The sequence below is a fragment of the Notolabrus celidotus genome, chromosome 10, assembly GCF_009762535.1.
Source record: "Notolabrus celidotus isolate fNotCel1 chromosome 10, fNotCel1.pri, whole genome shotgun sequence".
In the NCBI taxonomy this organism is placed as follows: Eukaryota; Metazoa; Chordata; class Actinopteri; order Labriformes; family Labridae; genus Notolabrus; species Notolabrus celidotus.
Window position 1 is genome coordinate 30,832,374 of NC_048281.1, and position 26,928 is coordinate 30,859,301.

General features: G+C 40.7%; 1 protein-coding gene across 1 annotated transcript in view; it reads right to left on the reverse strand.

Moving 5' to 3' along the window:
* Nucleotides 1–8,339: 8,339 nt before the first annotated feature.
* Nucleotides 8,340–26,928, reverse strand: part of adcy5 (adenylate cyclase 5) — a 113,335-nt gene continuing 94,746 nt past the window's right edge. The window contains exons 10-21 of the mRNA XM_034694414.1: nucleotides 24,829–24,988; nucleotides 21,422–21,519; nucleotides 18,579–18,666; nucleotides 16,356–16,472; nucleotides 16,090–16,248; nucleotides 13,954–14,138; nucleotides 13,837–13,857; nucleotides 13,440–13,572; nucleotides 11,919–12,182; nucleotides 11,276–11,480; nucleotides 11,039–11,163; nucleotides 8,340–10,263 (exon numbers count right to left, since the gene is read on the reverse strand). Of these exons, the coding sequence (XP_034550305.1) occupies nucleotides 10,135–10,263; nucleotides 11,039–11,163; nucleotides 11,276–11,480; nucleotides 11,919–12,182; nucleotides 13,440–13,572; nucleotides 13,837–13,857; nucleotides 13,954–14,138; nucleotides 16,090–16,248; nucleotides 16,356–16,472; nucleotides 18,579–18,666; nucleotides 21,422–21,519; nucleotides 24,829–24,988 (1,684 nt within the window). The 3' untranslated portion in view covers nucleotides 8,340–10,134. The remainder of the gene's footprint in view (nucleotides 10,264–11,038; nucleotides 11,164–11,275; nucleotides 11,481–11,918; nucleotides 12,183–13,439; nucleotides 13,573–13,836; nucleotides 13,858–13,953; nucleotides 14,139–16,089; nucleotides 16,249–16,355; nucleotides 16,473–18,578; nucleotides 18,667–21,421; nucleotides 21,520–24,828; nucleotides 24,989–26,928) is intronic.

The window sequence follows — 26,928 nt, forward strand, 5'->3', positions numbered from 1 at the left end:
CACAAGAAAGCCTGCAAACCGTTTGCTAAAGACAAGCAGACTAAGGACATGGATTACTGGAACCATGTCTTGTGGTCTGATGAGACCAAGATACATTTATTTGGTTCAGATGGTGTTAAGCGTGTGTGGCGGCAACCAGGTGAGGAGTACAAAGACAAGTGTGTCTTCCCTACAGTCAAGCATGGTGGTGGGAGTGTCATGGTCTGGGGATGCATGAGTGCTGCCGGCACTGGGGAGCTACAGTTCATTGAGGGAACCATGAACACCAACATGTACTGTGACATACTGAAGCAGAGCTTGATCCCCTCCCTCCAGAAACTGGGCCACAGGGCAGTATTCCAACATGATAACGACCCCAAACACACCTCCAAGACCGCCCCTGCCTTGCTAAAGAAGCTGAGGGTGAAGGTGATGGAGTGGCCAAGCATGTCTCCAGACCTAAACCCTATTGAGCATCTGTGGGGCATCCTCAAATGGAAGGTGGAGGAGCGCAAGGTCTCGTGATGTCATCATGGAGGAGTGAAAGAGGATTCCAGTGGCAACCTGTGAAGCTCTGGTGAACTCCATGCACAAGAGGGTTAAGGCTGGAAAATAATGGTGGCCACACAAAAATATTGACACTTTGGGCCCAATTTGGACATCTTCACTTAGGGGTGTACTCACTTTTGTTGCCGGTGGTTTAGACATTAATGGCTGTGTGTTGAGTTATTTTGAGGGGACAGTAAATTTACACTGTTACACAAGCTGTACACTGACTACTTTACATTGCATCAAAGTGTCATTTCTTCAGTGTTGTCCCATGAAAAGATATAATTAAGTATTTGCAGAAATGCAAGGGGTGTACTCACTTTTGTGAGATACTGTAAATGCTTCTGGAGACTCTCAGTCAGGATTAGAGTGCAATACAAATCATGATCAGTTATTTTTAATGTTAAAGGTGACATATCATGCAAAATGGACTTTTTAATGGTTCTCTACCTGAAATATGTTTCCCTGGCATGTCTACAAACCCCCCGAGAATGAAAAAAATCCATTCTGCCCCTGTTTTGATTTCTCCACCTTTCTGTAAATGTGTGTGAAACGAGCCGTTTCAGACTTCCGTGTTTTTGTTACGTAACAACAATATCCGGTCTGTCACGGAGTCAGAGCTCGGAGCTTGTTCAGCCCATAGACTGTATAAAATAATACTGAACCCTTCCTCCGTTTTTCATTACCTGCACAAATGTGTGCTAACAAGGAGCTTAGGAGGGAGGCATGCTAGTTGTAGGCTGTCTTAATAAACACAAAGGTCGGTTTTACTCCCCACGTCTGCAGATTTGAAGATCTAGTGGATGGTTTTTATTTGTCATGGATAAGTGCTAGCGCTAATTAGCATAGCCACATAGCTACATTTTCATAGCTGTAGCTGTAGCTGTGTACAAAGACACACGTCGACATACTGACAAAACAACAAGAAACACAGAATCTGTGACCAATCCTTCAGAAAGGTCCCGCTGCCTTTCTGGTAGAGGTCGGTTTTACTCCCCACGTCTGCAGATTTGAAAATCTAGTGGATGATTTTTATTTGTCATGGATAAGTGCTAGTTAGCATAGCCACATAGCTACATGTTCGTAGCTGTGTACCAAGACACACGTCGACATACTGATAAATAAAACAAGAAACACTAAATCTGTGACCAATCCTTCAGAAAGGTCCTGCTGCAGGCGCCTCTCCGTCAGGATCAGATTCTGGATCAGATTCAGAGGGTTGAAGTAACGTGATCTCTGAGCAGCCGTGTATATTCAGCCAACATGTAAACATTAGATCAACGTGCTGGAGAGCCGAGGCACATCCACTTCCTGAGGGGGCGTGGTCAGAGAGAAAACAGAGTGTTCTGAGGAGGACTGAAGAAGAGGGGTTTTCAGGCAGACCAAAATCTGATTTCAAAGTGTTTTTTTGAGCATAAACTTTAAAGACATGTTTTGGGGACCTCTTAGACCAATATATATTGATGAAAAAAGCGTGATATGTCACCTTTAAATTCAACTCTGAGAATGCCTTCAGCTGGAAATGCGTTAAAAATTGGAGTTTGATTTCTGGACATTCGGACACATTGATTCATGACATCATCTGCTCCTCCGCGGTCTGCCTGAAACATCTCTGCCCTTGTATTCAGACTCATTGTCTCTGAGCTGAGCCAGGGAACATTGAACATTAAAATAATCTGAGGCATTACCATCACAATGATCTCCATTATTCAACGAGCATTGAAGTGGTCTTCACAGCCGGGGCTAAATGAGGCATTAGAGGAGATCTGAAGCATGTCGCTAGAGTTGGGGGGAAATTTGATGAAGATAAATCAACCAAATCCATTAAAGTTAAAATGCAAATGTAAATCAACGGGAGTTTAGCTGCTTTATAAAGTTTAAAATCACATTCATTCTGTAGTTTCTCAGCAAACAGATGGCCACGTTGATTTCTTACCTCCACTTCTTCCTCCACAAGTGATGGCACAAGAGGTATTATGAATATGATGATTATAATCGATGTTATTTGGAGGTGTGTCATTATGAGGAACAGCAATTTCCTCCAGATGTAGATTAATGGAGCAGGAACCACCCGGGTTCTGATGACAAATGGGATGCTGCAGGTGTAAATTGCAGACTTCTTGAAGAGCAAATTGAACACAACATGCTTCGAGTGGTGAAAATGCTTTCTGTGGAAAAGCCAACACTCAAGCCCCCTCCCCAGGTTGGCTCTTGAAAAGGTCAGAATCATTACATGTGATGTGCTCGGTATACTATTTGCTTCAACATGTGCTTGAATCCCCCAGAACAGCAGTATAATTCTATCGTTCTCTGCCTGCATCACTGAGACCTCTCATGTCATTAACCTTTCCTTTAATCCATACATTTAGTCAGAAGATGCTTAATTTCAAACAATGATATTCCATTTAAGTTACCCCAGCTCTCCAGTTTATGTGCATATCACAGGTTATTGAATTAACTATTAACTGAGAGTCTGATTCATACCTAATAGATGTAATAGTCAGTGATTTGACTTCAGTATAAATATAGATATTAAAGCTATAATGGATGAAGTAACACTCAGGCTGCTAATCAGCAGATTAGCACTTTTCCTTCCACCTCCTCCATCAAAGATAAACTGTGATCATGATGAAGAGAAGACAAAGGACAAAGGACCTCGTGTGGAAACCTGCTGATGTGCTGCTGCTGCCATCTGTTGGTGAGACAAAAACATTTAACAAGACTCTAAAGTTCTATGTTGATTTGAAGATCAGTCATCCATGAGTCTTCAAATTATCATAGTACAAAAGGTTCATTTTAGAGTGCATGTAGTAGCATTTAATATATATGCTACATTTAATTAATCTTGTTACCTTGTTTATAGCAGGGGTTCCCAAAGTGTGGGTCCAGACCCAAATGTGGGGTCGTGAGATGTCTTCCAGAATGTTTTTTTTTTAAAATGTATCTAAAAAGAGTAGATTTGACCCATTATAGTACTAAATATCAACACAAATAGCAGCTAAACTTGCAATAAAACCTTAATAATATAAAATGTAATGAGTTTTCTGCCTTTCTTTGTTGCCAGATGACTCCTAAGTTTAGGGTTAGTGAACAGTTCATTATCAAAAGCATCAGTAGCAGTAGGTTGATTCATAACACTACAGGAAATGCAGACACATGCTCTTATAGGTAGGGTCATTTTCTGCAGACCAGCTAAATGAAGCCACATTACATCACTTTGTGGGACAGTGGGAGTTGCAAGTCTTTGGCACCTATATTTTGGGACTGAAAGGTTTGGGAACCCCTGGTTTATAGTATCAGTCAGTCATCAGACTACATGAAAGACAAAAACCCAGGTAATGGTTCAGAGCTGAAACGCAGCAGCAATACAACTGAAGTGTTAAAAACAATACAAATCCAAAGCCTTCAAATTACCATCAGTTCAGTAAAAATATGTCTCAGGGATTGTTTCAACTCGATCTGGGCTACACCACCAACAGTGTCCCTTTATGAGGTGCTTTGTCAGTGAAGTATCTGATATTCAACCACATAAGATTAAGTATATGTTGCTAGTCTGTGTTGTTTAAAATAAGTCCAGGGACCCACAAGAATGAGTTACAATAGTAGGCTCCAGAAGTCTCTAGGAAGGGCCTAAAAAAGATCACCTTTGACATAGGCAAATATATGGTTGACAATGACAGCTGACTTCTTTGTCAAATAGCAGCTAACTTGAAACTTGTGTTGAAGAGTCCATATATGTGTATGTTTGAAGGACACCCTCATTCTAATTTGAGTGCACCTTCATAGTATTTAAGCCAGAACGTGGAGACAGAAGAGAGGCGACTTCATCTGGCCCGGTCGTCCTCCAAGCAGTCGCGATGCTTGTTACTGATGCTGATGCAGTTTGATTGTAATAAATCGAATTACTATTCAAGCTGGCCAGTGTCACGAGGTTCATTCTATCATCTGTACATCACGGGCTGTTAAGACACGACATCAGCTACAAAGTTTGTCTTTGGTAAATTATGGGGAAATGAAAAAGTGCAATGCTGTATCTTTTTATGCAGGTTTTGTTCATCCTACTAAAAATATTTAGTATTTAGTATTATACTAATAACTAGTAAAATACTAGTTTGGTCCTCTGGAGCACAACACACAAGATCAACTAATTGGCTTACTCTCCTGGTTCCTAGAGTTCATTCTGAGCTGGGAAAATCTGCTTTTGGCTTTTTTGCACCATCTGCATGGAACTCAGTTCAAATCAATTTAAAAATGAATGCACTGGTTTCTTTCAGTCATTTTAAATCATTAGTTTTAAACTGTTTAACCTCTGATTGTACCTGTTTTAAATGACTTTGTGTTAACATTACTTTTTAGTTGTCTGTTTTTAATTGATTTTAAGGTTTTATCTTTTATTTGCTTGTCATACATTTTAATGTCTCTTTTATATGCTCAACGTCATTGTAAATGAGGGCTCTGCTCTCAATGATTTTCGAGTTTAAATAAAGATAATTATAACTATGTATGCAATAGCAACAAGATACTTGGCTAAGAAGGAAATCAAAGGGGGGTACACTGCTGCAAAGAATTGAGAACTAGAGATGTGGGCGTTTAGGCGTCTAAAATTAAACAGAAATCAAGTGGTCTTCACTGCTGACACTCAAAGTAAACGCCAGCTTTACTAGTCAGTTAAAATAATTATCAATATTTCTACTATTGAAGGACAGAAATGCTGGTCATTAGTTGTGTATAAGCTATCGCCAAGCCATCTGACTCTAGCTTGGGCTGTAGCTATGGTTAATGGCTACTGCCCAACAATGCTCAACTACCTGGATGTAAACATGCACAGATGACAGATGGCATCTCGTAGCAAAGCGTGGTTTGTCAGTATTTTGATGGAGAAAATTGAGAAAAAGTTGTTTGTAGGCTGAGTCTGGGTAAACTGGAGTTTAACCACTGGACCAGAGCAATGTGGTCTAACCTGCAAGGATGACAGAAGGCTGGTGGTGCTAGCTCTGCTAACCGAAGCCACACAATGCGGAAACAATGTGACATTGTTTTACCGCAGACTCTGATCACTTCTGGCCATGTGAAATAAATTGGACTCATTCTTTTCTTACCTTTAGACCTTTAGACTAGTCTGTTAGTTAGATTTTAAGAGTCCACTTAAACGATAAGGGAATTAGACGCTCCAGAACATCCCTAATTGAGAATCATTGCTAGAACAACATATGGCCAAAGAAGCTTGTCAAATAGATCTTCTTTATGGAGCTGGCTTTGTGCTCGGAGGCATTGCCATGTTGGAAAAATTGGCCTTTTAAGATCTGTTGCAAAAAGTTGGCTGCAAGACTTTGTCCAAAATATCTCTGTGAGCTGAAGTCTAAAGATTTCCTTTAATTGGAGGAGAGGTCAGAATGTTCCTGTACTTCTTGTCTGAAGTCTCGTAGCGTGATTTATTGACTACACTAGGGCAACAGCTTTGACAAAGTGCACAGGTGTTTATCTAAATCCATTATTGAGCTGCCAACAGAGTCAGAAGAGCAGAAAAGAATCCAGCTGGAATCATGATGTACCTGTGAAACATCTCAGGAGTTTATTTGACTGTAAAAAAAAAAAAAAGAGCATAGTGTTTGGCATGACAACAAAAAACAACCCACGGTTTTGTCTGTTTGCTGTTTGTCACAGAGTCTGCCGTACCTTGACTCATGGTGAAATGAAGCAGGAATGAGAAAGTGGGTGAGCTTCTCCCGTTCTTGAAAACCTCATTCAGGATCGAATCATCTCTGTCCTGTGCCTTCTCTCAAACCCATGTCTTCATGGCACATCCCTGCACAATTCTCAGTAGAAAAAGGGGCTCACTTTGAGCTTACAATGGCACTGCATTCAACAAGTCAACAGGGAGGACACAGAATGTTTTAGTAGTGGTGTGTGGAGATAATGGTTGCAGCAGTACAGTACATGAAGAGCAGTGTGAGCTCATTTCTTTACCACAGGCTCAGAGCTCACATTCAGACAAGTGTCAAGTTTTTCATTTCAAAAGAGGAAACCAAAAAGCAAAGTATGAGTCTTTTAAAAAATAAGGTTAGAAGTGCTATATTTATGATTTCATATATCCAATCAAAAGACTGAACTAAAATTGTTAATAAAATCTGTCCTGTCCAGAGATCCCTGATACATCTTACCCTCCATTGTTGCACTTGGTTCAGTCGGCCAACATATATACCCACTGTTATAGTATCTGAAATTTGCCACTGGGATCATAACAACTTTAACCTGTCTTTATATCATTTTACAGTAAAACAAGTTGAATCTTAGGAATTGTATTCTACAGAGGTGATCCTTTTTATCTTCTGCTCACAGGTGTTTGTATTGTGAGCACAAACTATCTTGTGCATATGAGTTATTATCTTATTGGAACACATCAATGATCTCCTGCTGACAAAATTTTCACTTTTGCATGCAAAAGATAGTTTTCTTGTGTGCACTAGATGTTTACTTGCATGCATGAGATAAAAAATGACCTCTAATTGGACTTTAGAGGCTCCATAGTTTTTCTATTAATTTTTTGTCTGTCTGATTTTTTCTATCTTTTAAACATACATTCAATTTAGCCATGCAGACATTTTTGGGCAGTAGAAGAGTTAAATGTCCAATCATAAGAGCAGCAGTGAGAGCTGTGACTAGCTGCTAATCAGGGCTCCCATTGGTTGCTCTGTAGGTTTAAACTATTAGATATAGATTATCTTCAATTTAATTTACTTTGCTAGAGTCTCATTATCCATGATATGACTGTGGATGTTAAATGTGCCATCAGAGTGATCAAATACTTTACAAATGGCCAATTACACTGTTTTGTTGATGCTGATACTCACTTAATACTCGTTGCAGAATATAGGCATCAAATTGCGTCCTTAGTTTATGCTTGAAAATTAATGTACTTAAATCCTTGTATTGATCTAGTTGGAGCAACTATTGCTTAAAAACCTTGATGTTGGGTGCAGATTTGGCAGAATGGCTAAATGGCGCGCCCATGAAGCAGTTGGCCTGGGTTCGATCCAGCCTGTGGCTCCTCTCCTGCATGTCATTCCCCCACTCTCTCCCTGTTTCCAACTCTATCCACTGTCCTCCCCTCTCAACTAAAGGTGCAAAAGCCCAAAAGATATAACTTTAAAAACCTTGATGTTAACAGTTTCTGAGCTGATTAGAGATGTCAGTATTGGTATTGGGGGCACTGGTGGCCAAGCGGTCTAAGCGCCCCACATACAGAGGCCACAGTCCTCGTCACAGGGGTCGTCGGCTCGATTACTGGCCGGTCGACCATCCTCTGCATGTCCTCCCCCTCTCTCTACTCCCCATATTTCCTGTCTCTATCCAGCTGTCCTATACAATAAAGGCAAAAAGGTCAAAAATATAACTTTAAAAAAGAAAGAAATGCACTTGAATCTTGAATCTTGAAATCTTGAATCTTCATTGTAACCTCTGAAAATCTATTTTGATACTTTATGTCTTTGAAATACACGTTTAATTTAGCGATGCAGACGTTTTGGGAAATGTGAAAATGTAATATCCAATCATCAGAGCAGCAGCGAGAGCTGTGACTGGCTGCTAATCAGGGCTCATGTGGGTGCTCTGTAGGTTTGAAATATTAAACACAAATAGTTTTCAGTTTAATTTACTTTGTAAGAGTCTTATCATCCATGATTTGACTTCTTAACTGACCATTTGTAAATATCTTCAATTACTCTGGTGGCACATCTACACACTATTGTTGATGCTGAGTCAATCACTCATACAACATCTGTAAATAATAAATACTCATTGCAGAATGTGCATCAAATTGTGTCGTTAATTTATGCTTAAAAAATAATTTACTTTAATCCTTGTATTGATCTAGTTGGAGCAACTTTTCCTTAAAAACCTTGATGTTTACAGTTTTTGAGCTGATTACAGATGTCAAAGTATTGACAGATAACCAAGGAGTTATCTCTCAATACTTTGAATCATCTTAACAAAAAACTTGACACTGTCCAGATGTCTTCTGCACTCTGTGACCGGGACAAACGGAACCAGCTGAAATGTTTGGTAAGAACATCACAAAAAAAATATAACAAATCTATGAAGTCAGGCAGGTGAAAGACAGTTTGTTTGATAATGTGGAGAGATGCTGTAATACTGAGTAGAACCGCTCTGATCAGAGCAAACAAAAATAAAAACCAGCAGGTAAAAGGACATCCTTCCACATGGGCTCACTGGTCCCAGTCCATAGGATAAGCATCATCACCATCATCAGTATAGAGTTCATATTAAAGGCCTCATCGGACATCATAAGACATTCATTGGGTCGTACCATCTGATTGAGCAAGCAAGAAGGGGGGGGGGGGGGGGGCGGGGGTGGAGCGACACAAGAAGGGTTGGACGGCAGGACACTGGAGTGCAAAAAGACCGCTTTACTGCTGTCTCCTAGTCTGATTTTCAGAGCGCACTCACCCGGTTTGATATCTCCTTCTCTAATGTGCGATTCAAACAGAGCAGTGAAGGGGAATCATGTGAATCGTTCGACTTCCTGCAGCTCGTTTTTGTGAAAGGAGCACGAAAAGCAGGCGTTCTGTTCTGACAGGAGCTCAGCTGTGGCACTCCGCTCAGACCAGGCAACTCCTGTGAGGACTTCTGAAGCCCCCGACATGAGAGTGATATAGTTTGTACATCTGAATACACATTGGTGTTTATAGATAGCTCTCTAATATATTAATGTACAAAATATAGATTCTTAAAATATCTGATAGGGTTTGGTGTTCTGGAGTCAAAATACAAAACTTTGAAGAATAGAAAAAGCTCTTCAGTGACATCCTCTTTGTGTTTGGTGTGTGTGTGTGTGTGTGTGTGTGTGTGTGTGTACGCTGACGATACTGAAGTGTACGTTTGTGAATTGATCCTGAACTGCAGCTTTCTATAAACTCCGTGGAGCGTTTCTCACTGATCATACAAAAACAGTCCAAACTGTCTCTCTCCCTCTAAGATCACTCTCAACTTACTGCCTCTGCCTCTCTGTTAATCAATATAATGTGAGCAGATATTGATAAAAAGACCTATTAGTGCTGTGCTGCTGGCTGAGTGTCCACACTTCAGAGATTTGTACCTGTATCAAGACAATATGGGCAAAGTGTGCTCCACATACAGTACTTCAAATGATATGCATACACATAAAACTCTGTGTTTTATATGTATAAATATACTTCAGCAGGAGAAAAGGCAAAGAGAAAGAGAGGAAGTGATGTAGTCCATGTCCAGGTTTTCCTCCTCAGAACCTTCAGAAAAGCAAATAACAGTTCTTCAACAGCGCAGTCCTTAAGGACCTCGACTCGCACAGCTGGCCAAATCTGTCTGTGCGCCTTGATTGGACATCTTTGGTCTCAATGGCAGATTGAGCCGCTCATAGTCTCCTCCACAGGCCGAGCTGTGAGGGGGGGATTTTAGTCACCCGCCCCCCCTGTTGCGGCCTCAGTAGGTGCTGGTGCTGTGAGAAAGGACGCTTCAGTCAGTCTCAGTCTGCAGTGAGCTACCAGAGGTCCATGAGCCTGCTCTCCGTGTCAGATCGCCGTTAGTCTCTGAAGCCGGCCTTAGTCGGGGTTAACTGCTGGGGGGTCCAGCCGTGAGGAAATATGTCATCATCTCCCCTTTGCCCTTTACTGTGACCACACCTCTGTACTCCATCGTGTAGTTATAGGAGCTCAGTACCTGGTGCAGGTCTGCTGTTACCTGAGGACAGAAGAAGAGAGGGACATTGAGAGGGAGGATTTACAGCTTTATTATTATTTTGTCTGAGGAATTTCAAGACTCCCAGTCAGGATTAAAGCTAGGGTTGGTAGTCTGGGAAAACTAGCATGAATTTTTTTTTTTAAATAAAGCGTAAAGAAAAAGTCAGATGGAAAAACAAACAAACAAACAAACAAACAAAAAAACAAAACAGTGACCGGGTTAAGTCTGTGAAGGGGGCACTATGGGAAGAGGGGGCAAAACAGGGAGAGAGTTCAGCATCCTGACTGCCTGGTGGATAAAACTGTCCCTCAGTCTGCTGGTTCTGGCCTGGAGACTGCGTAGTCTCCTTCCTGATGGCAACAGGCTGAAGAGGCTGTGAGACGGGTTGGAGGGGTGGCCTGCTATGCGCAGGGCTTTATTTATCATTCAAACTTTAAAAACATAATTAAATACTCTATAAAAGCCTCTTTAGGCTCTTTTAAATAGTTTTCTGGGCTTGTTTGTTTGTAAATCGTGATTATTATTGTCCACAGATGAGCTGATCATAGGATGTGAATTTATAATAAATTAATAAATAACAAATAAATAAATAATTTAAATTTGTTTCTTAATTTCTGTCTTTAAGAGGACAAAATTATTGGCAAAAACAAGTTTTTCAAGGTAAAATGTCAGAAAAATAACAGCTGTTGTAAATGTTATTGTGAAGCTCTCTCTTTGCTGAAGTGACATGTTATAGAAAGAGATGTTGGCTTTGCAGAGTCCCCCTTCAGTTTACCTGGATCCTCTCTGGTACACCTGTACTGTCCATTCGACTCGCCACGTTCACCGTGTTTCCCCAGATGTCGTACTGAGGCTTCCTGGCCCCGATCACCCCGGCCACCACAGGGCCGATGTTAAGACCTGAGAGAGGAACCAAACATCAGACATAGATAGAGCTCTCCAGTACCAACAAGACAACTCCAGTCAATGACAACCTGACTCTATCAGCGTCCCAGTCTCCTCTGCAGCTCACCTATCTTCATCTTGAAGTTGTTAAAGGAGTGCTCGTTGATGTATTTCATTTGGTCCATCAGCCTCATGGCGTAGTCGGCCAGGGCCCGGATGTGAGAGCGCCCCACTTTGTCGTACGTGGAGTCGTTGAGCCCTGAGGCCGCCATGTAGGTGGAGCCGATGGTCTTGATCTTCTCCAGCTGACGGAACTGGTCCTCACTGATGATCTGATGGAGGAAGGAGAGCGGTGAATATTCAGTGAAGTTCAATGTGCAGAAAAGTTTTGGTTGAGATCGATTGAATAAGATTCTAAGCTCAGAGTTTAACCAAATTACTTTTGATTCTTTATCAGGGCCTGAGCACTGAAAGTGGATCATTAATTGCATTTCTAAAGGCTTGAATATGCCTGCAAACTCCTGATATTTTGTTGGCCTCATGCTTTTCTCTTGAAAATGGCTCCATAGTGCCCCCTTCAGATTTTCAAACAGGGGTCCCCGAAGTAGAGGTTACTTTCATCTGCATGTATGCAAATTTAGCAGGCATGTGTGGCTTTATACAAAAGCCTCTTGCATAAAGTTATAAACAAACAAACCTTCCAATAAAGTACTGATCTCAGTTAATCCAGCAGTGTAAGCCACAGGTCTACATCCGTTCTCTCATCTCACCTCATCAAAGTCAGCGATGATCTCGTTGAGCAGCCTCAGACACTCCACCCCCTCGTTGTTCCCCTCCAGCTCCACGTAGAACTCAGAGAAGTTACTGATGGATGCGAACATGACCGCCACGCACTCACAGGATTGGTAGTAGAGCTCGTCGTTACGTCGCTCTCGCTGTAGGAAGTGGGCGGCCACGTCTTTGGGGAGGATGTTGTGGAGGAGACGGCGGTTGTAGGCCTGCAGCTCCTCCATCTCCTCCTTCTCCTCTGTGGCCTGTTTACAGTTAGAGACAGTTACAGCCTGAACAGTGACTCTGAATAAAGGTGATCCCTAAACTTTCATCAGCTTTGTTGCTTTTTGGCTAGTATACACACACACACACACACACACATACACACACACACACACACACACACACACATACACACATACACACGCACACACACACACGCACACACACACACACACACACACAGTAATACAGAAACACAGAAACACACACACACACACACAGACAGACAGACAGACACAGACACAGACAAGGACACGTACACAGAAACACACGTGCACGCACACACACACACACACACACACACACACACACACACACACACACACACACACCGAAACACACACACACACAGAAACACACACACAGAAATTCAGAAACACACACGCACACATAGACACACAGAAACACACACACACAGACACACAGAGAGACAGACAGACACAGACACACACAAAGACACACACAGAAACACATGCACACACACACACAAACACAGAAAAACACACACACACACAGAAATACAGAAACACACACACACATAGACACACAGAAACACACACACATAGACAGACAGAGAGACAGACAGACACAGACACACACAAAGACACACACACACACACAAACACAGAAACACACACACACACACACACACACAGAAACACACACACACATGCACAGAAACACACACACACACACACACACACACACACACACAGAAACACACCCGCAGACACACAAACACAGACACAGACAAACATACACAAACGCACACACATGTACACATGGACACACACACAGACTCGCACAGACACACACATGTACACAGACACACAGAGACAGACACAGACACGCACACATGGACACGCACACACACAGACACACAGAGAAATACACAGACACACACACAGACAGACAGACAGACAAAGACACACACGTACAGACACAAACACACACGTACACAAACAGTGACAGACACGCACAAACACAGACAGACACACACACTCACACACACAGACAAACAGACATGCACACACACACACACACACAGAGACAGATAGACACACACACAGACACACAAGTACACAAACAGACAGAGACACACACACACACACACACACACACATGTACACTCACATACATACACACACACACACACACGTACACTCACATACATACACACACACACACACACACACACACACACACACACACACACACACACACACAGTAACACCCACCTGTAGCTTCCATAGGAAGTCGAGCCTGGCTGTCGACTCCACCTGCTGTGCGTGAAGGTAGAGGGCGAGAACAAAGACGGTGATGACCACTGGGGTCATGATCTTCAGGGGAACCTTGTTGTCCACCACACAGCTGCGGGTCAGAACACACACACACACACACACACACATTAAGTTACTGATGTTAAGTGCTGAGGTCATCACACGTAAAGGTGTTACATAGAGACATACTGGATGGGTTTCAAAAGTTCTTAGCAGAGACACAAATCAAGCTGCCCTCTGAATCTTGTCTCATTAGAGTCAGCATATGTTGCAGGCCGGTCATTATATTAACATTTGTGCCAGCAGAGTAATAATGATGCTGCTAGCTTAATGAGATCACAGACATCATGCTTACCTTGTTCCATTGATGTGCTCGCTGTGGAGGGAGAGACAGAGGAGAGCCAATCAGAGGTAAGATCATCTGCATGCATTCAAAGACAAGAGGTGTGGACACAGTCATGATTTGACTCACAGTATGTTGACGGCGTTGGCCATCACCAGCAGGTCCTGGTTGTCGAAGAGGCTGACTTTGGGCACCTCCATGATGAGGAGGTAGAGCAGCTCGATGAAGAGCATGAGGAAGAGTTTACCGAGGCTGCTGATCTGCAGGAAGACGGAGCAGGCCAGGAGACTGAGGAGCACGCAGGACGAGAAGTACTGAGAGAGAAAGAGACGGAGAGAGAGAGAGAGAAGGGATGTTAGAGAAGGAACATTTGTTTTTATGTCTTCTATTGAAGCTTTATTTTCTGTTTCAAATGGCTCTGAATAAATGAGTCACGTCTACAAGTATAATAAAAAGCAATAAAACTACAGTTTTACCACTTAAAGGTAACTGTGCGAGCCAAATGTTGACACATAAACCTGCAATTAGCCTCACTTAGCATCCGTTTGTTCTGCTTCTGCGAGAATATACTACTGGAAAGGAAAGTCACAGGGAATCTTTAACGATCCTTTTACAAAGACCTCGCTTTAAGAGCCTGAATATTTATGTTTTATGCAACTTAATATATTCATATTGAGGCCATTTTCCCCTGACCTCAGGCTGAGTGAGATCAGCTCAAATGTTGAACTGCTATGGTCTATGCTGCAGAAGTACCTTCAAATCTTTATTATTTCACAATTTTTCACCATTCTACAATTAAATGTTGGGCATACAGGCTCCCTGCAGGGGGTGTCAAGAGGTCTGAGAAAGCTTCGGGCTGCGATTCGACACAGAAAAGATTCAATGTGTGAGTCCTAATCCTTGGGAAGAAGTTCTGAGATGGAATGGAATAATTAAAGGGTTCATTTGACTTCATAATAATAATAATAATAATAACTCATAGGATTCATATAGCGCTTTTCTTCAAACTCAAAGTGGCTTTACATAAAATAAAAGTAAAAATAAAACAGGACAAGGACAGAGGTGGGGTGGGAGTAGAGGTTATGTATTGTATGCTTTTTTGAACAGGAAGGTCTTGAGGTGGTTTTTAGATGATTGAAGAGAGTCAGAGTCGCGGATGTGTGGAGGGAGAGAGTTCCAGAGAGCCGGGGCAGCGATGGCAAAGACTCTGGTGCGGTGATTGGACTTGGTGATGGGGGACAGGAGATTGGCATCTGCTGATCTGAGGCGCGAAATGGGGAGTGGTGTTTGAGGAGGTCGGTCAGGTATGAGGGGGTGAGGTTATTGAGGGCTTTGTAGGTGATGAGCAGGATCTTGAAGTGGATTCGGTGCTGAAGGATGGGTGTGATGTGGGCTCTGGAGCGGGAGTGGGGGAGCAACTGGGCAGCTGAAGACAAGATCAGTTGTGATTCTGTGTCCGGCGGGACAGTAAGACTGTGAGTTAGGGACTTCAGAGCAGCGAAGGGGGTTGATTATTTTGAATAATCCCTCCTAATTTAAAGAAATAATAAGACCCAACACTCTTTCCTTTGTACGTTACATAAGTACAGGGAGAGAGAGAGTAGATCAAACATAACTGGATACATTTTAAATTTAAATGTTTGAAGTGTTCACTGTATGTTTTTGTTGATTGTTACTGTTCTGGTTTTTGTTTTTAACTCTGTAAAGCACTTTGAGTTGCTCTTGTATGAAGGGTGCTTTATAAATAAACTTGCCATTTCTCAATAAATATACATTTAAAAAGACAGTTGATTGAAAGATTTGGAAGGAAATCTGCAGCAGAAAACTGCAGAGATCTTCAGCTGCTGCCTGAACATTTGCAACAGATCTGCTCAACATAATTACACTCAAATATTTGATCGTGATTATTCCTGCAGAAATATTGACGTTAATGATGCAGAGAATTTCTCATCTGAGTCCAACTTTTTAAAAACCTCAATTTCAACAAACTGCTATGAACTTGCATTAATTTGCCTCACTGCCTCCTAACTCTTATGCTCATATATTTCCAGCCACTCTAAATGCACTGGTTTAAAAAGCCCTTAAAATGCATAAAACACACACACACACACACACACACACACACACACACACACACACACACACACACACACACACACACACACACACACACACACACACACACACACACACACACACACACACACACACACACACACACACACTCACAAACTCACATGCACAGAAAACAAGGCACACCTGTACCTCAGGAAAGCTGCAGATGAGGGCGTTGTCTCCGCAGGTGGAGTGTTGTGTGTCCAGGCTGTAGTTGAGGATGTGGGCGTGGCAGGCGTTCACACTGTGCAGACTGATGTTAAACTCCTGCTTGATGCAGCCGCGCAGGTCACCGCTACTGCAGGTGAACTGATGGAGGTCAAAGGTCAGAGCGGAGAAGCAATGAATCAGAACAACAATAGATAGATTAAGTGTGACAAAATGCTGGGAGATTAAAAACAACAGGGAGTGCTTACGATGTTGATGAAGGCAGAGAGAAAGACGATGATGATGGTGAAGACGCCCACCAGCGTGCTGTGCAGTCTGGACTGGACTATCCTCTTAGAGAGGGTCTGCAGGGGGGCTGGGAAGAGCTGGGAGCACAGAGAAAACATGACAGATTTGTTATTGTTTGCCTCTAAATGATTTATTCCTTTGATATATTCTGCTGGTCTACGAGTCAGATTCTGAGCAACACGCATTGGTTGCCTTATCATATATCTGAGGAGAACAAATATCTGTTTGTTCAGTAGGTGTAGAGGTAGAGATTTGTTTGAAACTATCCAGATAAGCTCCACTTTCCTCTTTAGATATATCTTTTGTCCCTAAGACCTCGAGGCAGGCACTGCGAGACACAAGTAGATAAAAAGAAAAGGAAATAATCTCCTGAGGTTTGTCTTGTTAGCTCTGCTTTTTGCTCCTATTTGCTCTTTCCCTGTTGTTTTCTCAGTGTCCATCAGAGACAAACAACAGGCTTTCATTGTCAATGAACAAACAATAAAAAGAACTTAAGGGCTTAAGCACACTGCTGTATCTATGAAAAGGCATAAACCTTAACTCTTCATAGAAATCATGATGTTAGATAACAGTGCACTACACAGAGGCCAAATCAAGATTATTATCAAGATGTATTCTGTAATATTTAAGTTCCTTTAATCATCCTATAAAAGACTACGAGACAAATATATATACACTACCAGTCAAAAGTGTGGAAACACCTTCTCATTCAAGGGTTTGTATTTATTTTAATTATTTGAAACACTGTAGATTAATACTGAATACATCAAGACTATGAAAGAACATATATGGAATTATTTAATTTTAAAAAAAGTGTTAAACAAAGCAGAATATGTTTTATATTTTAGATTCTGTAAAGTAGCCCCCTTTTTCCTTCATGACAGCTTTGCACACTCTTGGTATTCTCTCAGTCTGCTTCATGAAGTGGTCTCCTGGAATGGTTTCTAATGAACATGAGCCTTGTCAAGAGTTCATTTGTAGAATGACTTGCCTTCTTAATGTGTTTGAGACCATCAGAGGTAGGGTTAGTACACAATGGATAGCCCTATTTGACTACTGCTGTAATCCAGATTATGGCAAAACCAGATTATTTCATAGTTTTGATGTCTTCAGTATTAATCTACAATGTTGAAAATAATTAAAATAAATAAAAACCATTGAATGAGAAGGTGTGTCCAAACTTTTGACTGGTAGTGTATACTGTATAACCACAAAAAATCACAAAAACAAACATGTTTGCCAGTATCCATCAGGGATATTCTAAGCAACATGTTCCCAAGTCATTTAAATAAGAATTCCAATTCTAACTAGTCTAAATGTAAGAAAACAATAAAAAAAAGTGTAACATGGCCAAACACGGATCACAGAGTCAGTCAGTAAACAGTGGCATGTTGTTTTGTCAGTGTGGCTAAGGATAGCAGAGCTAGAACCACCAGACTTCGGTCCTCCTTGCAGGTTTAAGTCCACATGCCTGTGCTGGTTACGTATGTGCTAGTTTTACTGGACACAGCCTGGACACAACCTAATCTCCATTTTCTAGATCAAATTACTGAGAAACCGAGCTGCACTATGAGACTACATCAGAGTACTTCTGATCTATTCAATATATCATCTTTAGCAGAGCACTGACAGGCAGTTTGTAGTTTCACAGGTGAGAGAAAGTGAAAATCTTTAGATTAATGCTGAACAAAGATATAAAGAAGTCAGTGTGACATGTGTAGATAATCATATATGTGTTTTTGTTCAGGGAACAGTCTCTGATGATTTCTAAACTGTAGCTTGTTAAAGTGGAGTCTAACGGTGACACCTGAACTCTGCATTAAAGACCAGGCCTAATAAGTCTTATCTGAAACACTCCCTACAAGGTCAAGAGCAGATTATGTTCTCTCTCCTGACACCGTCTGAAAAACATCAAACCACAGGCTGATGAAAGATTCAACAGATCTGTCTCTGTGATGTCGAAAAACTGAAGATCTGAGTAAAGAAATAAGAACCAGTCTGTCTCCGTTCACCGTGACATCTCAGAGAGAGTTATCCTACAAAACTGCACCCATGTAAAAAAACATCCTAAAATCTCTCAATCCTCATCTCATCACTCCACCAACGATTGAATCCCGTGTTTGATCTGCAGAAGGTGTCAGCTTTATTTGGCGGTGTAACTCATCAGAGCAGAGTGAACTCACCCCGAAACAGCAGTACACGGTGGAGACGAACATGACGGCTGTGAGGATGACGAAACAGGTGGTGAAGAAGCCGATCATCAGATTGGAGCTGCAGAAACAGAAAAAGACTTCATTTAAACACAAATAGTTTATTTTTGTTTATCTTAAACTAAGTTGTCTAAAAGGTCAAACTTGATTATGACTTTTTATCTTACTTGTAATCTTTTAAATCTTTCATGTCCTTCCTGCATTCCCTCAGGCCTTTGTGATGCTTTTTTTCTGTTTAATATTGCACTTTCTTTTACTCTTTTAACTCCTTATATTGCTTTTAGTCCCTTTATTAATTAATTAATTAATTAATTTACATTATTTATTTTGTTTTGGTAGCTTCTTTTTTTCCTTTATTGCATTTATATATCTAATTGCTTTAATAGCTTCTATCTATTTTATTTATTTTCTTACATTTCTTTTAACTGCTCTGTTTATTTAATTTTTGCTAATTTTCACCATTATTTATTCATTTATTTATTTTATTTATTTATTTTGCTAGCTTCTATTGTCATGTATTGCATTGATTCATTTGATTGCTTTAATAGCTTGTATTTATTTTATTTATTTTCTTACATTTCTTTTAACTCCTCTGTTTATTTATTTTTTTTGATCGTTTTCACTACTTATTTATTCATTTTATTTATTTATTTTGGTAGCTTCTATATTGTCCTGTATTGCATTTATTAATGTAATTGCTTTAACAGCTTGTATTTATTTTATTTATTCATTTTTATTTATTTAACTGCTTTCAGTTTATTTATTTTTTAATCCTTTTCATTGCAAAAAGTAGTTAATCTATACCTTTCTTTTATATCTGATCATGTTTTCTTTTTCTTTGTTACCTCTTCTTTTTAATGTTTTTATTTATTTCATTTCTTTTTTTTTCTTTCTGTTGCATTTTTCTTTCTGTCACACTCTTTACTTTTTTTTCTTTTCTCAATCATATTTTTATTGGGGGTTTTTCAAATTAAAAAACAAACAAACCATACATTCATACAAACAAACAAACAAGAATATAAACAAGGCAGCTCAGACATTTTACAAAAGGACACACTACTAAAAAATCTAAAATACACAAAACAGGTTATACATCTTACAAATGTTAAAGGTGGACATGACAGTCCCATTACGGCTATATTCAGGGTAAGGTGGTTTAATTGTTTTTTCTTTCTTAAATTTCTTTTTATTACTTTTTTCCTTTGTTTCCCTTTTTACCACTTTTATTTATTTTCATTGCTTTTATTTTTTCTATTTGATGTGGTTGTTTTTATCACTTTTATTTATTTTTGTTTCCTTTGTTGCATTTATTTCTTTATATTTTATTATTTATTAGTTCCTTTTTAAGAACGTTTATCTTCCCTGATCCATTTGTTGACCTCTTCTGTTCTGTTGTTCTTACAGTCTCTCCACTTTGTTGTTCTTTTCTTAGCTTTCACATCTTTTGTCTTTTAGTTTTAACCTCTTATTGATTGTACCTTCATCATGTCTGGTCATATCGTCTGGCTTCTTTTGCTGCCAGCAAAGTTTTGTGCTTTCTTTGTTTGTCAAAGCACTTTGTAAACTCTTGTTTTTAAAGGTGCTTGATAAACAAAGTTATTAATAAAACTGTGGGCGGCAGCATCGGCCTCTTTTACCTCAGTACCAGAGGAAATGATTAAATAAACCCAGAGCGAGGAGAGAAAGAGAGAGAGAGAGAGAGAGAGAGAGGGACACAATGAGAGAGAGGAGGCGTTGAGGATCCGCTCTGAAGAAGACTGAGAAGAGAAGACAAGAGAGGAGAGCGGTGCGATGAAAGGAGAGCAGGGAAAGGTTAATAAAGAGGCGACTAAAGAAGATCAATACTCCGAGACAGGCGGGGAGAGAAGTCTGAGAGCAGGAGAGATAAAAATGAACAGATAAAGAGGAGAGGGTTCGCCTGCAGCTTTTTCACTCTGTTCATCTGTAAACTATACAGAGTTTTGATTTGATATTCTCTTTTATTACTCTGCTATTCTGCATACAGTCTTATGAAACACTTTTTTTCCAGCTTTATTAATTCTGGTGCTGAAGCCAGAGACGTAAGAACTCAGTATAGATACTGTGAGGGTGGAGCAGTGAGAAGAACAAGAGAGATACACCTTATTATGAGAAATTATTAATAAAGAAGGTTTAACTAACTATGTAATGAATGCATAATATTTGATCTTTAATATCTATAAAGGCTTAATACAGTGTATTCATTGAAACAGTGATTAAAGTAGAGATATGGAGAACAATGCAAACCTGCAGGAAGGAAATATCTGTCCAGGAAATAAAGTTAGCTAGTGCCGCAATCAGCTGTTACAAGACATAACCTTAATTGCCAAAGTTGTAAAGAAAGAAAGCAAACTTGAAAATGTTCCAGGAACACATGCATCAAACTCACATGTTGTTTGTCTTGTTCCTCTTAATGAGGACACTATGCTGAGATTGTCAGCGTGTTTACAGCCTGTCTGAACATCGGTCTCAGGGGAGCCAAATATAATCCCTCTCATGTTAATGTAAAGTCGTCCCTGTGATGTGAGATATTTTCTGCATCACATCTCATGTAAGTTTGACACAAACACTCCGGCACCGTTACTGACTGATTTGTTTTTAACTGGAGTTTCACTGAACAACTTCTCATTGTCTGACTCTGAGTTTACACACATCATTTAGGACAGAAACAGTGTCATCAGCATAAAGGTGGTAGCTCATTAAATGACATAAGTGACAGAATTTTCCAAACACTGTGTTTTTTAATCACTAAAAGAAGAGTGTTTAATGTGGAGGTATGAATGATTGAGAGTACTCACCGAGGCACGATGACGATCTGGATGAAGCAGATGAAGAGAAAGACGAGGGAGGCACAGGCAACGTAAGCCCCGAACCTGGAGTCCACCTGTTTGGAGTACTGCAGGAGAAAATGAGACAGTGTTTTAACTTCTGAGTTAACATGTTTGTTTGAATAGTGCAGGAACAAGTGTTAAAGGTGACATATCACGCTTTTTTCATCAATATATATTGGTCTAAGAGGTCCCCAAAACATGTCTTTAAAGTTTATGCTCAAAAAAACACTTTGAAATCAGATTTTGGTCTGCCTGAAAAACCCTCTTCTCCAGTCCTCCTCAGAACAGTCTGTTTTCTCTCTGACCACGCCCCCTCAGGAAGTGGATGTGCCTCGGCTGTCCAGCACGTTGATCTAATGTTTACATGTTGGCTGAATATACACGGCTGCTCAGAGATCACGTTACTTCAACCCTCTGAATCTGATCCAGAGTCTGATCCTGACGGAGAGGCGCCTGCAGCAGGACCTTTCTGAAGGATTGGTCACAGATTTAGTGTTTCTTGTTGTTTTATTTATCAGTATGTCGACGTGTGTCTTGGTACACAGCTACGAACATGTAGCTATGTGGCTATGCTAACTAGCGCTAGCACTTATCCATGATAAATAAAAATCATCCACTAGATCTTCAAATCTGCAGACGTGGGGAGTAAAATCAACCTCTACCAGAAAGGCAGCAGGACCTTTCTGAAGGATTGGTCACAGATTTAGTGTTTCTTGTTGTTTTATTTGTCAGCATGTCGACGTGTGTCTTGGTACACAGCTACAGCTACGACATGTAGCTATGTAGCTATGCTAACTAGCGCTAGCACTTATCCATGATAAATAAAAATCATCCACTAGATCTTCAAATCTGCAGACGTGGGGAGTAAAACCGACCTTTGTGTTTATTAAGACAGCCTACAACTAGCATACCTCCCTCCTAAGCTCCTTGTTAGCATACATTTGTGCAGGTAATGAAAAACGGAGGGGGGATTCAGTATTATTTTATACAGTCTATGGGCTGAACAAGCTCCGAGCTCTGACTCCGTGACAGACCGGATATTGTTGTTACGTAACAAAAACGCGGAAGTCTGAAACGGCTCGTTTCACACACATTTACAGAAAGGTGGAGAAATCAGAACAGGGGCAGAATGGATTTTTTTCATTCTCAGGGGGTTTGTAGACAGGGACACATATTTCAGGTAGAGAACCATTAAAAAGTCCATTTTGCATGATATGTCACCTTTAAGTTTGGAAACAACATTTCACACCAGAGAAGACGTGCAATAGAGTTGCAGCCCAAACTAATAGCAATATAAATTTTATTTAAAAAGCACATTTCATTACACGTAAGCTCAATGTGTTTTACATGAAGAATTAAAAACATAAAAAAACAATAGAACATCAAACACAGCATACAGCAATCAAACAAACAGCAAGTGTTGCTGCACATGCAGCCAGTCACAACAGTCATTATATCATTCATACGCTTTGGAAAATAAATATCTTTTGGGTTTTGTTTTAAAAGTGGAGACAGTTGTGATGGACCTGAGGTCAGCAGGCAGTTTTATTCCAAAGAGAAGGACCACAGTAGCTGAAGGCCCCTTCACCAGACTTTGATTTGACTATGGGTGTGGTTATAAGTCTTCCACCTGCTGACCTGAGGCTCATGGTCTGGTTATACACTGTGAGCAAGTCAGAGATATACCGAGGAGCTGAACCATTGAGTGCTTTATGGACTAATAGGATTTTGTAATGGATTCTGTATTGAACAGGGAACCAGTGAAGTGTTTTGAGAACCGGGGTGATATGATCATATTTTCTTGTATGTGTCAGGATTCTAGCTGCTGTGTTCTGTATGAGTTGGAGCCATCCTATGAAGTGTTATGATAGACCTGTGTACAGTGAGTTGCAATAATCTAACCAGGTTGATGTGAATGCATGGACTGATTTCTCTGCATCATTTTGGGATATGAATGATCATAGTTTAGAAATAATGGTTCATAAAGTCAGGACTGGGGGGGGGGGGGGGGGGGTCAAGAAAAAACAGATATACCATATACAATTTTCAAAATTGCATATCTTATCCGTTATCATAAACTCCACACGATCAAAATGTCAACATGTAACTTCAGTTTTTTGCCGCTCTTGCCACATGACCTCTGAAGTGATCATGACAGCATCCGTCACAGAAATATACAGCAGCATAGGAAACAGCTGCATGTGCACACAGGTAGGCTCATCTCAGGCTTCTCACAGACACACACAGACTCACCTTCAGACTTGCATTCTGCTTCTAGCTTTATAAAAATGAATATAAAATGATGGTTGTTTGGTTGTTGTGTTCCTTTCAGTCTTTATTTTAATGTCCAACTTGTAGTTCTTGTGTAAGGCTGTATGCAAAGTTTGTCAAATCTTTGTCAACAAGCTTTGTCTCCTGTGAAGGGAGATGTTTTTTAGGACTGTATGCCTTAGAGGATTATTTCTAAATGGACAGCAGCTTCTTCTTTATTTAACTTGGGTTGTTGTTTTAAAAGAAGTTTGTTTTCAGTTGGTGTAAGTCATTATTTTAGTGAGTCAATAAAAATGTCCCTTTCTTTTAAACTTTCAGTCTCTCTCTTCTTCTTTCCCAGTCTTTCTTTCATTGTTCTTCCCCTCATCCCCCCTGGTACTTCAGGGAAAGTCACATATTCCCACAATCTTGTGCAAGAAGTCTGGTAATCATTTGGTTCATTCCCTCTTCAGTCTCTCTTTTGGAGCTCCTCTAAGAAGTGGATTTCCCCTGAGGGAGGTCATCATAGCTTATCTTGTTTCAAATTTACTAAAATAGTCCTTCAATTTTCATTTTCTGATATGTGTTATAAGTAATTGCCAAACATGAAGAATTGTTGTTGCATTGTTGGGATTCTTATAATTAAGAGATCTTATTTTTGCATCCAGAGACTCAGAGAAACCACTCTTTGAAAATCCACTGAAATATAGAAAACAAATCTCATGTTGAGAAAACTCCCGACTCAAGAATCGTCCTTCTGATCTTCACTTCCTGACTCTCTCACCATGACAGGAAGAAAGCAATTCAAAGTTGAAACTTTTCCTAGTTTCCCCAAACTCTTCTGCAGCGACCCGAGCCTTCACCTCTCCTCTGAGCCTGTCCTTCACTGTCTGAAGCAGTTTACTTCCTCCCCCCTTTAGCAGCCGTCTCCTCTCCCTTTAAAGCCCGGTTCCTCTCTTTCTCTCTTATACTCTGCTTTGACTGACTTCCTCCTGGGACACAAAAAGAGCGAGCAGCAGAGGAGCTTTCTGCAAAGGGAAGATTGCTTGTCACGGCCAATTATTTGCTGCTAAATTGACAGTGTGTGTCACTCTGTGTGTATTTGTGTGTATACACATCCAAACCTTTTTCTCCAGGTCAGGCTCTCTGAAGGTGAGCAGGAACTTCTTGACGTGCTCGGAGCGCAGGCGGTCGATGCTGCGTGCGTCGATGGCTCGGCCCAGGAACTCGTCCACCTCGTCCTCTGGGTTCAGGTTTTCCTGCGTGTTTCTGAAAATGAAATGTCTGGAGTGAACCAGACGAGAGCAGGTCACAAACACATCTCAGAAAACTTTGAACCCAGCAGCTCATTCCCTGCTCAGAAGCTTTGAATGCCTCTAAATTATCTATGATTGTCATGTAGCCTCATGAAGAACCTGCTCTGAGGTGCAGTCACACGTAGCTCATCATTTTAAAGTGAAAAAGGAGTAATTGACCTAAAAATCGTCTCTCTCCTCAATCCTTAAAGCCTCTGATGAGCTGGTTCGCCTTGGACTAATCACAGAATCTGCAAAGTGTCACTTAGGTTGATTGAGATTCTGCAGCCTTGTTGGGAAGTGCTAATCAGCTGACGGAGGCGGTCATGCTGCTGTGATCACAGTGATTACTGTGTTAGAGTGTGAGCTCTGATCTCATAGGGAAGCCCGGGTGAAAAAAAGTGGCGTCTGGGTGAATGAAAGCAGCAGCAGCAGCAAACAGAAACTTTGTGAGACCTCCTGTGAGATTCATGTTGAACTTAAAGTAGGAGGTGTGTTTACTAACAATCAGGACTTTCCATGGATGTTTGACCTTCTGCAGATTTTTGTGCAGTTTGATATTTGTGAGATACGTTCAAAATGTTATCATGAAGACCAATCAGGGTCCAACCATAGACTTTATAGACCTGGGTTCTGTACATTGTTTTATACCTATGCTACAAGTCTGCACATTTTTCACAGCGTCACTGGTTTTGTAAATATCTGTAAATTTACTTTTTTAGTTGTGTATATACGTTCATAAGATATGCTTATTTTACTTCTTTAATTTTAATTGCTAATAACTTTTTAATAATTACTATTTATAGGCTCTTGTTTACTTTATACTGTTTTGCACTATCTACTAACCCTAACCCTAACCCTAACCCTAACCCTAACCCCTAACCCTAACCCCTAACCCTAACCCCTAACCCTAACCCTAACCCTAACCCCCTAACCCTAACCCTCTAACCCTAACCCTAACCCTCTAACCCTAACCCCTAACCCTAACCCTAACCCCCTAACCCTAACCCTAACCCTAACCCCTAACCCTCTAACCCTAACCCCCTAACCCTAACCCTAACCCTCTAACCCTAACCCTAACCCTAACCCTAACCCCCTAACCCTAACCCCCTAACCCTAACCCTAACCCTAACCCCCTAACCCTAACCCTAAACCCTAACCCTAACCCTAACCCTAACCCCTAACCCTAACCCTAACCCTAACCCCTAACCCTAACCCTAACCCTAACCCTAACCCCTAACCCTAACCCTAACCCCTAACCCTAACCCTATGGAAATGCTGAACACTTCTGTAGAGCTAGTGTGAGGTAAAGAGGTGGAGTTTAGGTGAGCTCTGAGCCTCTTTGCTAACAGCTACAGTGTTCCCGCCTTACAGTCCAGTCAGCTGTGCCTCTAATTATGCAAAACTCATAATCTTAATATGTTCAGAACTGATGAGTTATAAAAAAAAAGTCACCAATCCGTACAGTGTGTGCCGATAGAGAAATGAGCTATTCAGGCTAAAATCATTTATTTAACCAGGCTGCAAACATGTGTATTTCTGCTATAAAGATCGTCTTCTTTGAATGGTTGTGTATGTGGTTTTCGGTACTTCTGGAGCCAGCCTCAAGTGGACACTTCAGGAAGTGCAGTTTTTAGCACTTCTGCATTGGCTTCAATTCTGGAGGCCGGAGGTTGCCACTTGGGTCTATTTTGGCGACCTCTTTAGACATGCGTAACATTTTGTCCCTTTGCTCATTCACTTCTGTAAGAATTGTTTCAGATAAAAATCTCATCCTTTTGATATCTAACTCACTACAATGAATCTTTAGCATGAAGATTTTTTGGTTTAATTTGTTAGTTTCCAAAATGTTTGACATTTCACTTAAAGCTTGGGTTGGTAGTCACGGAAAACTAGCATGTATTTGAATGTAGCATTTCTTCAGGACTC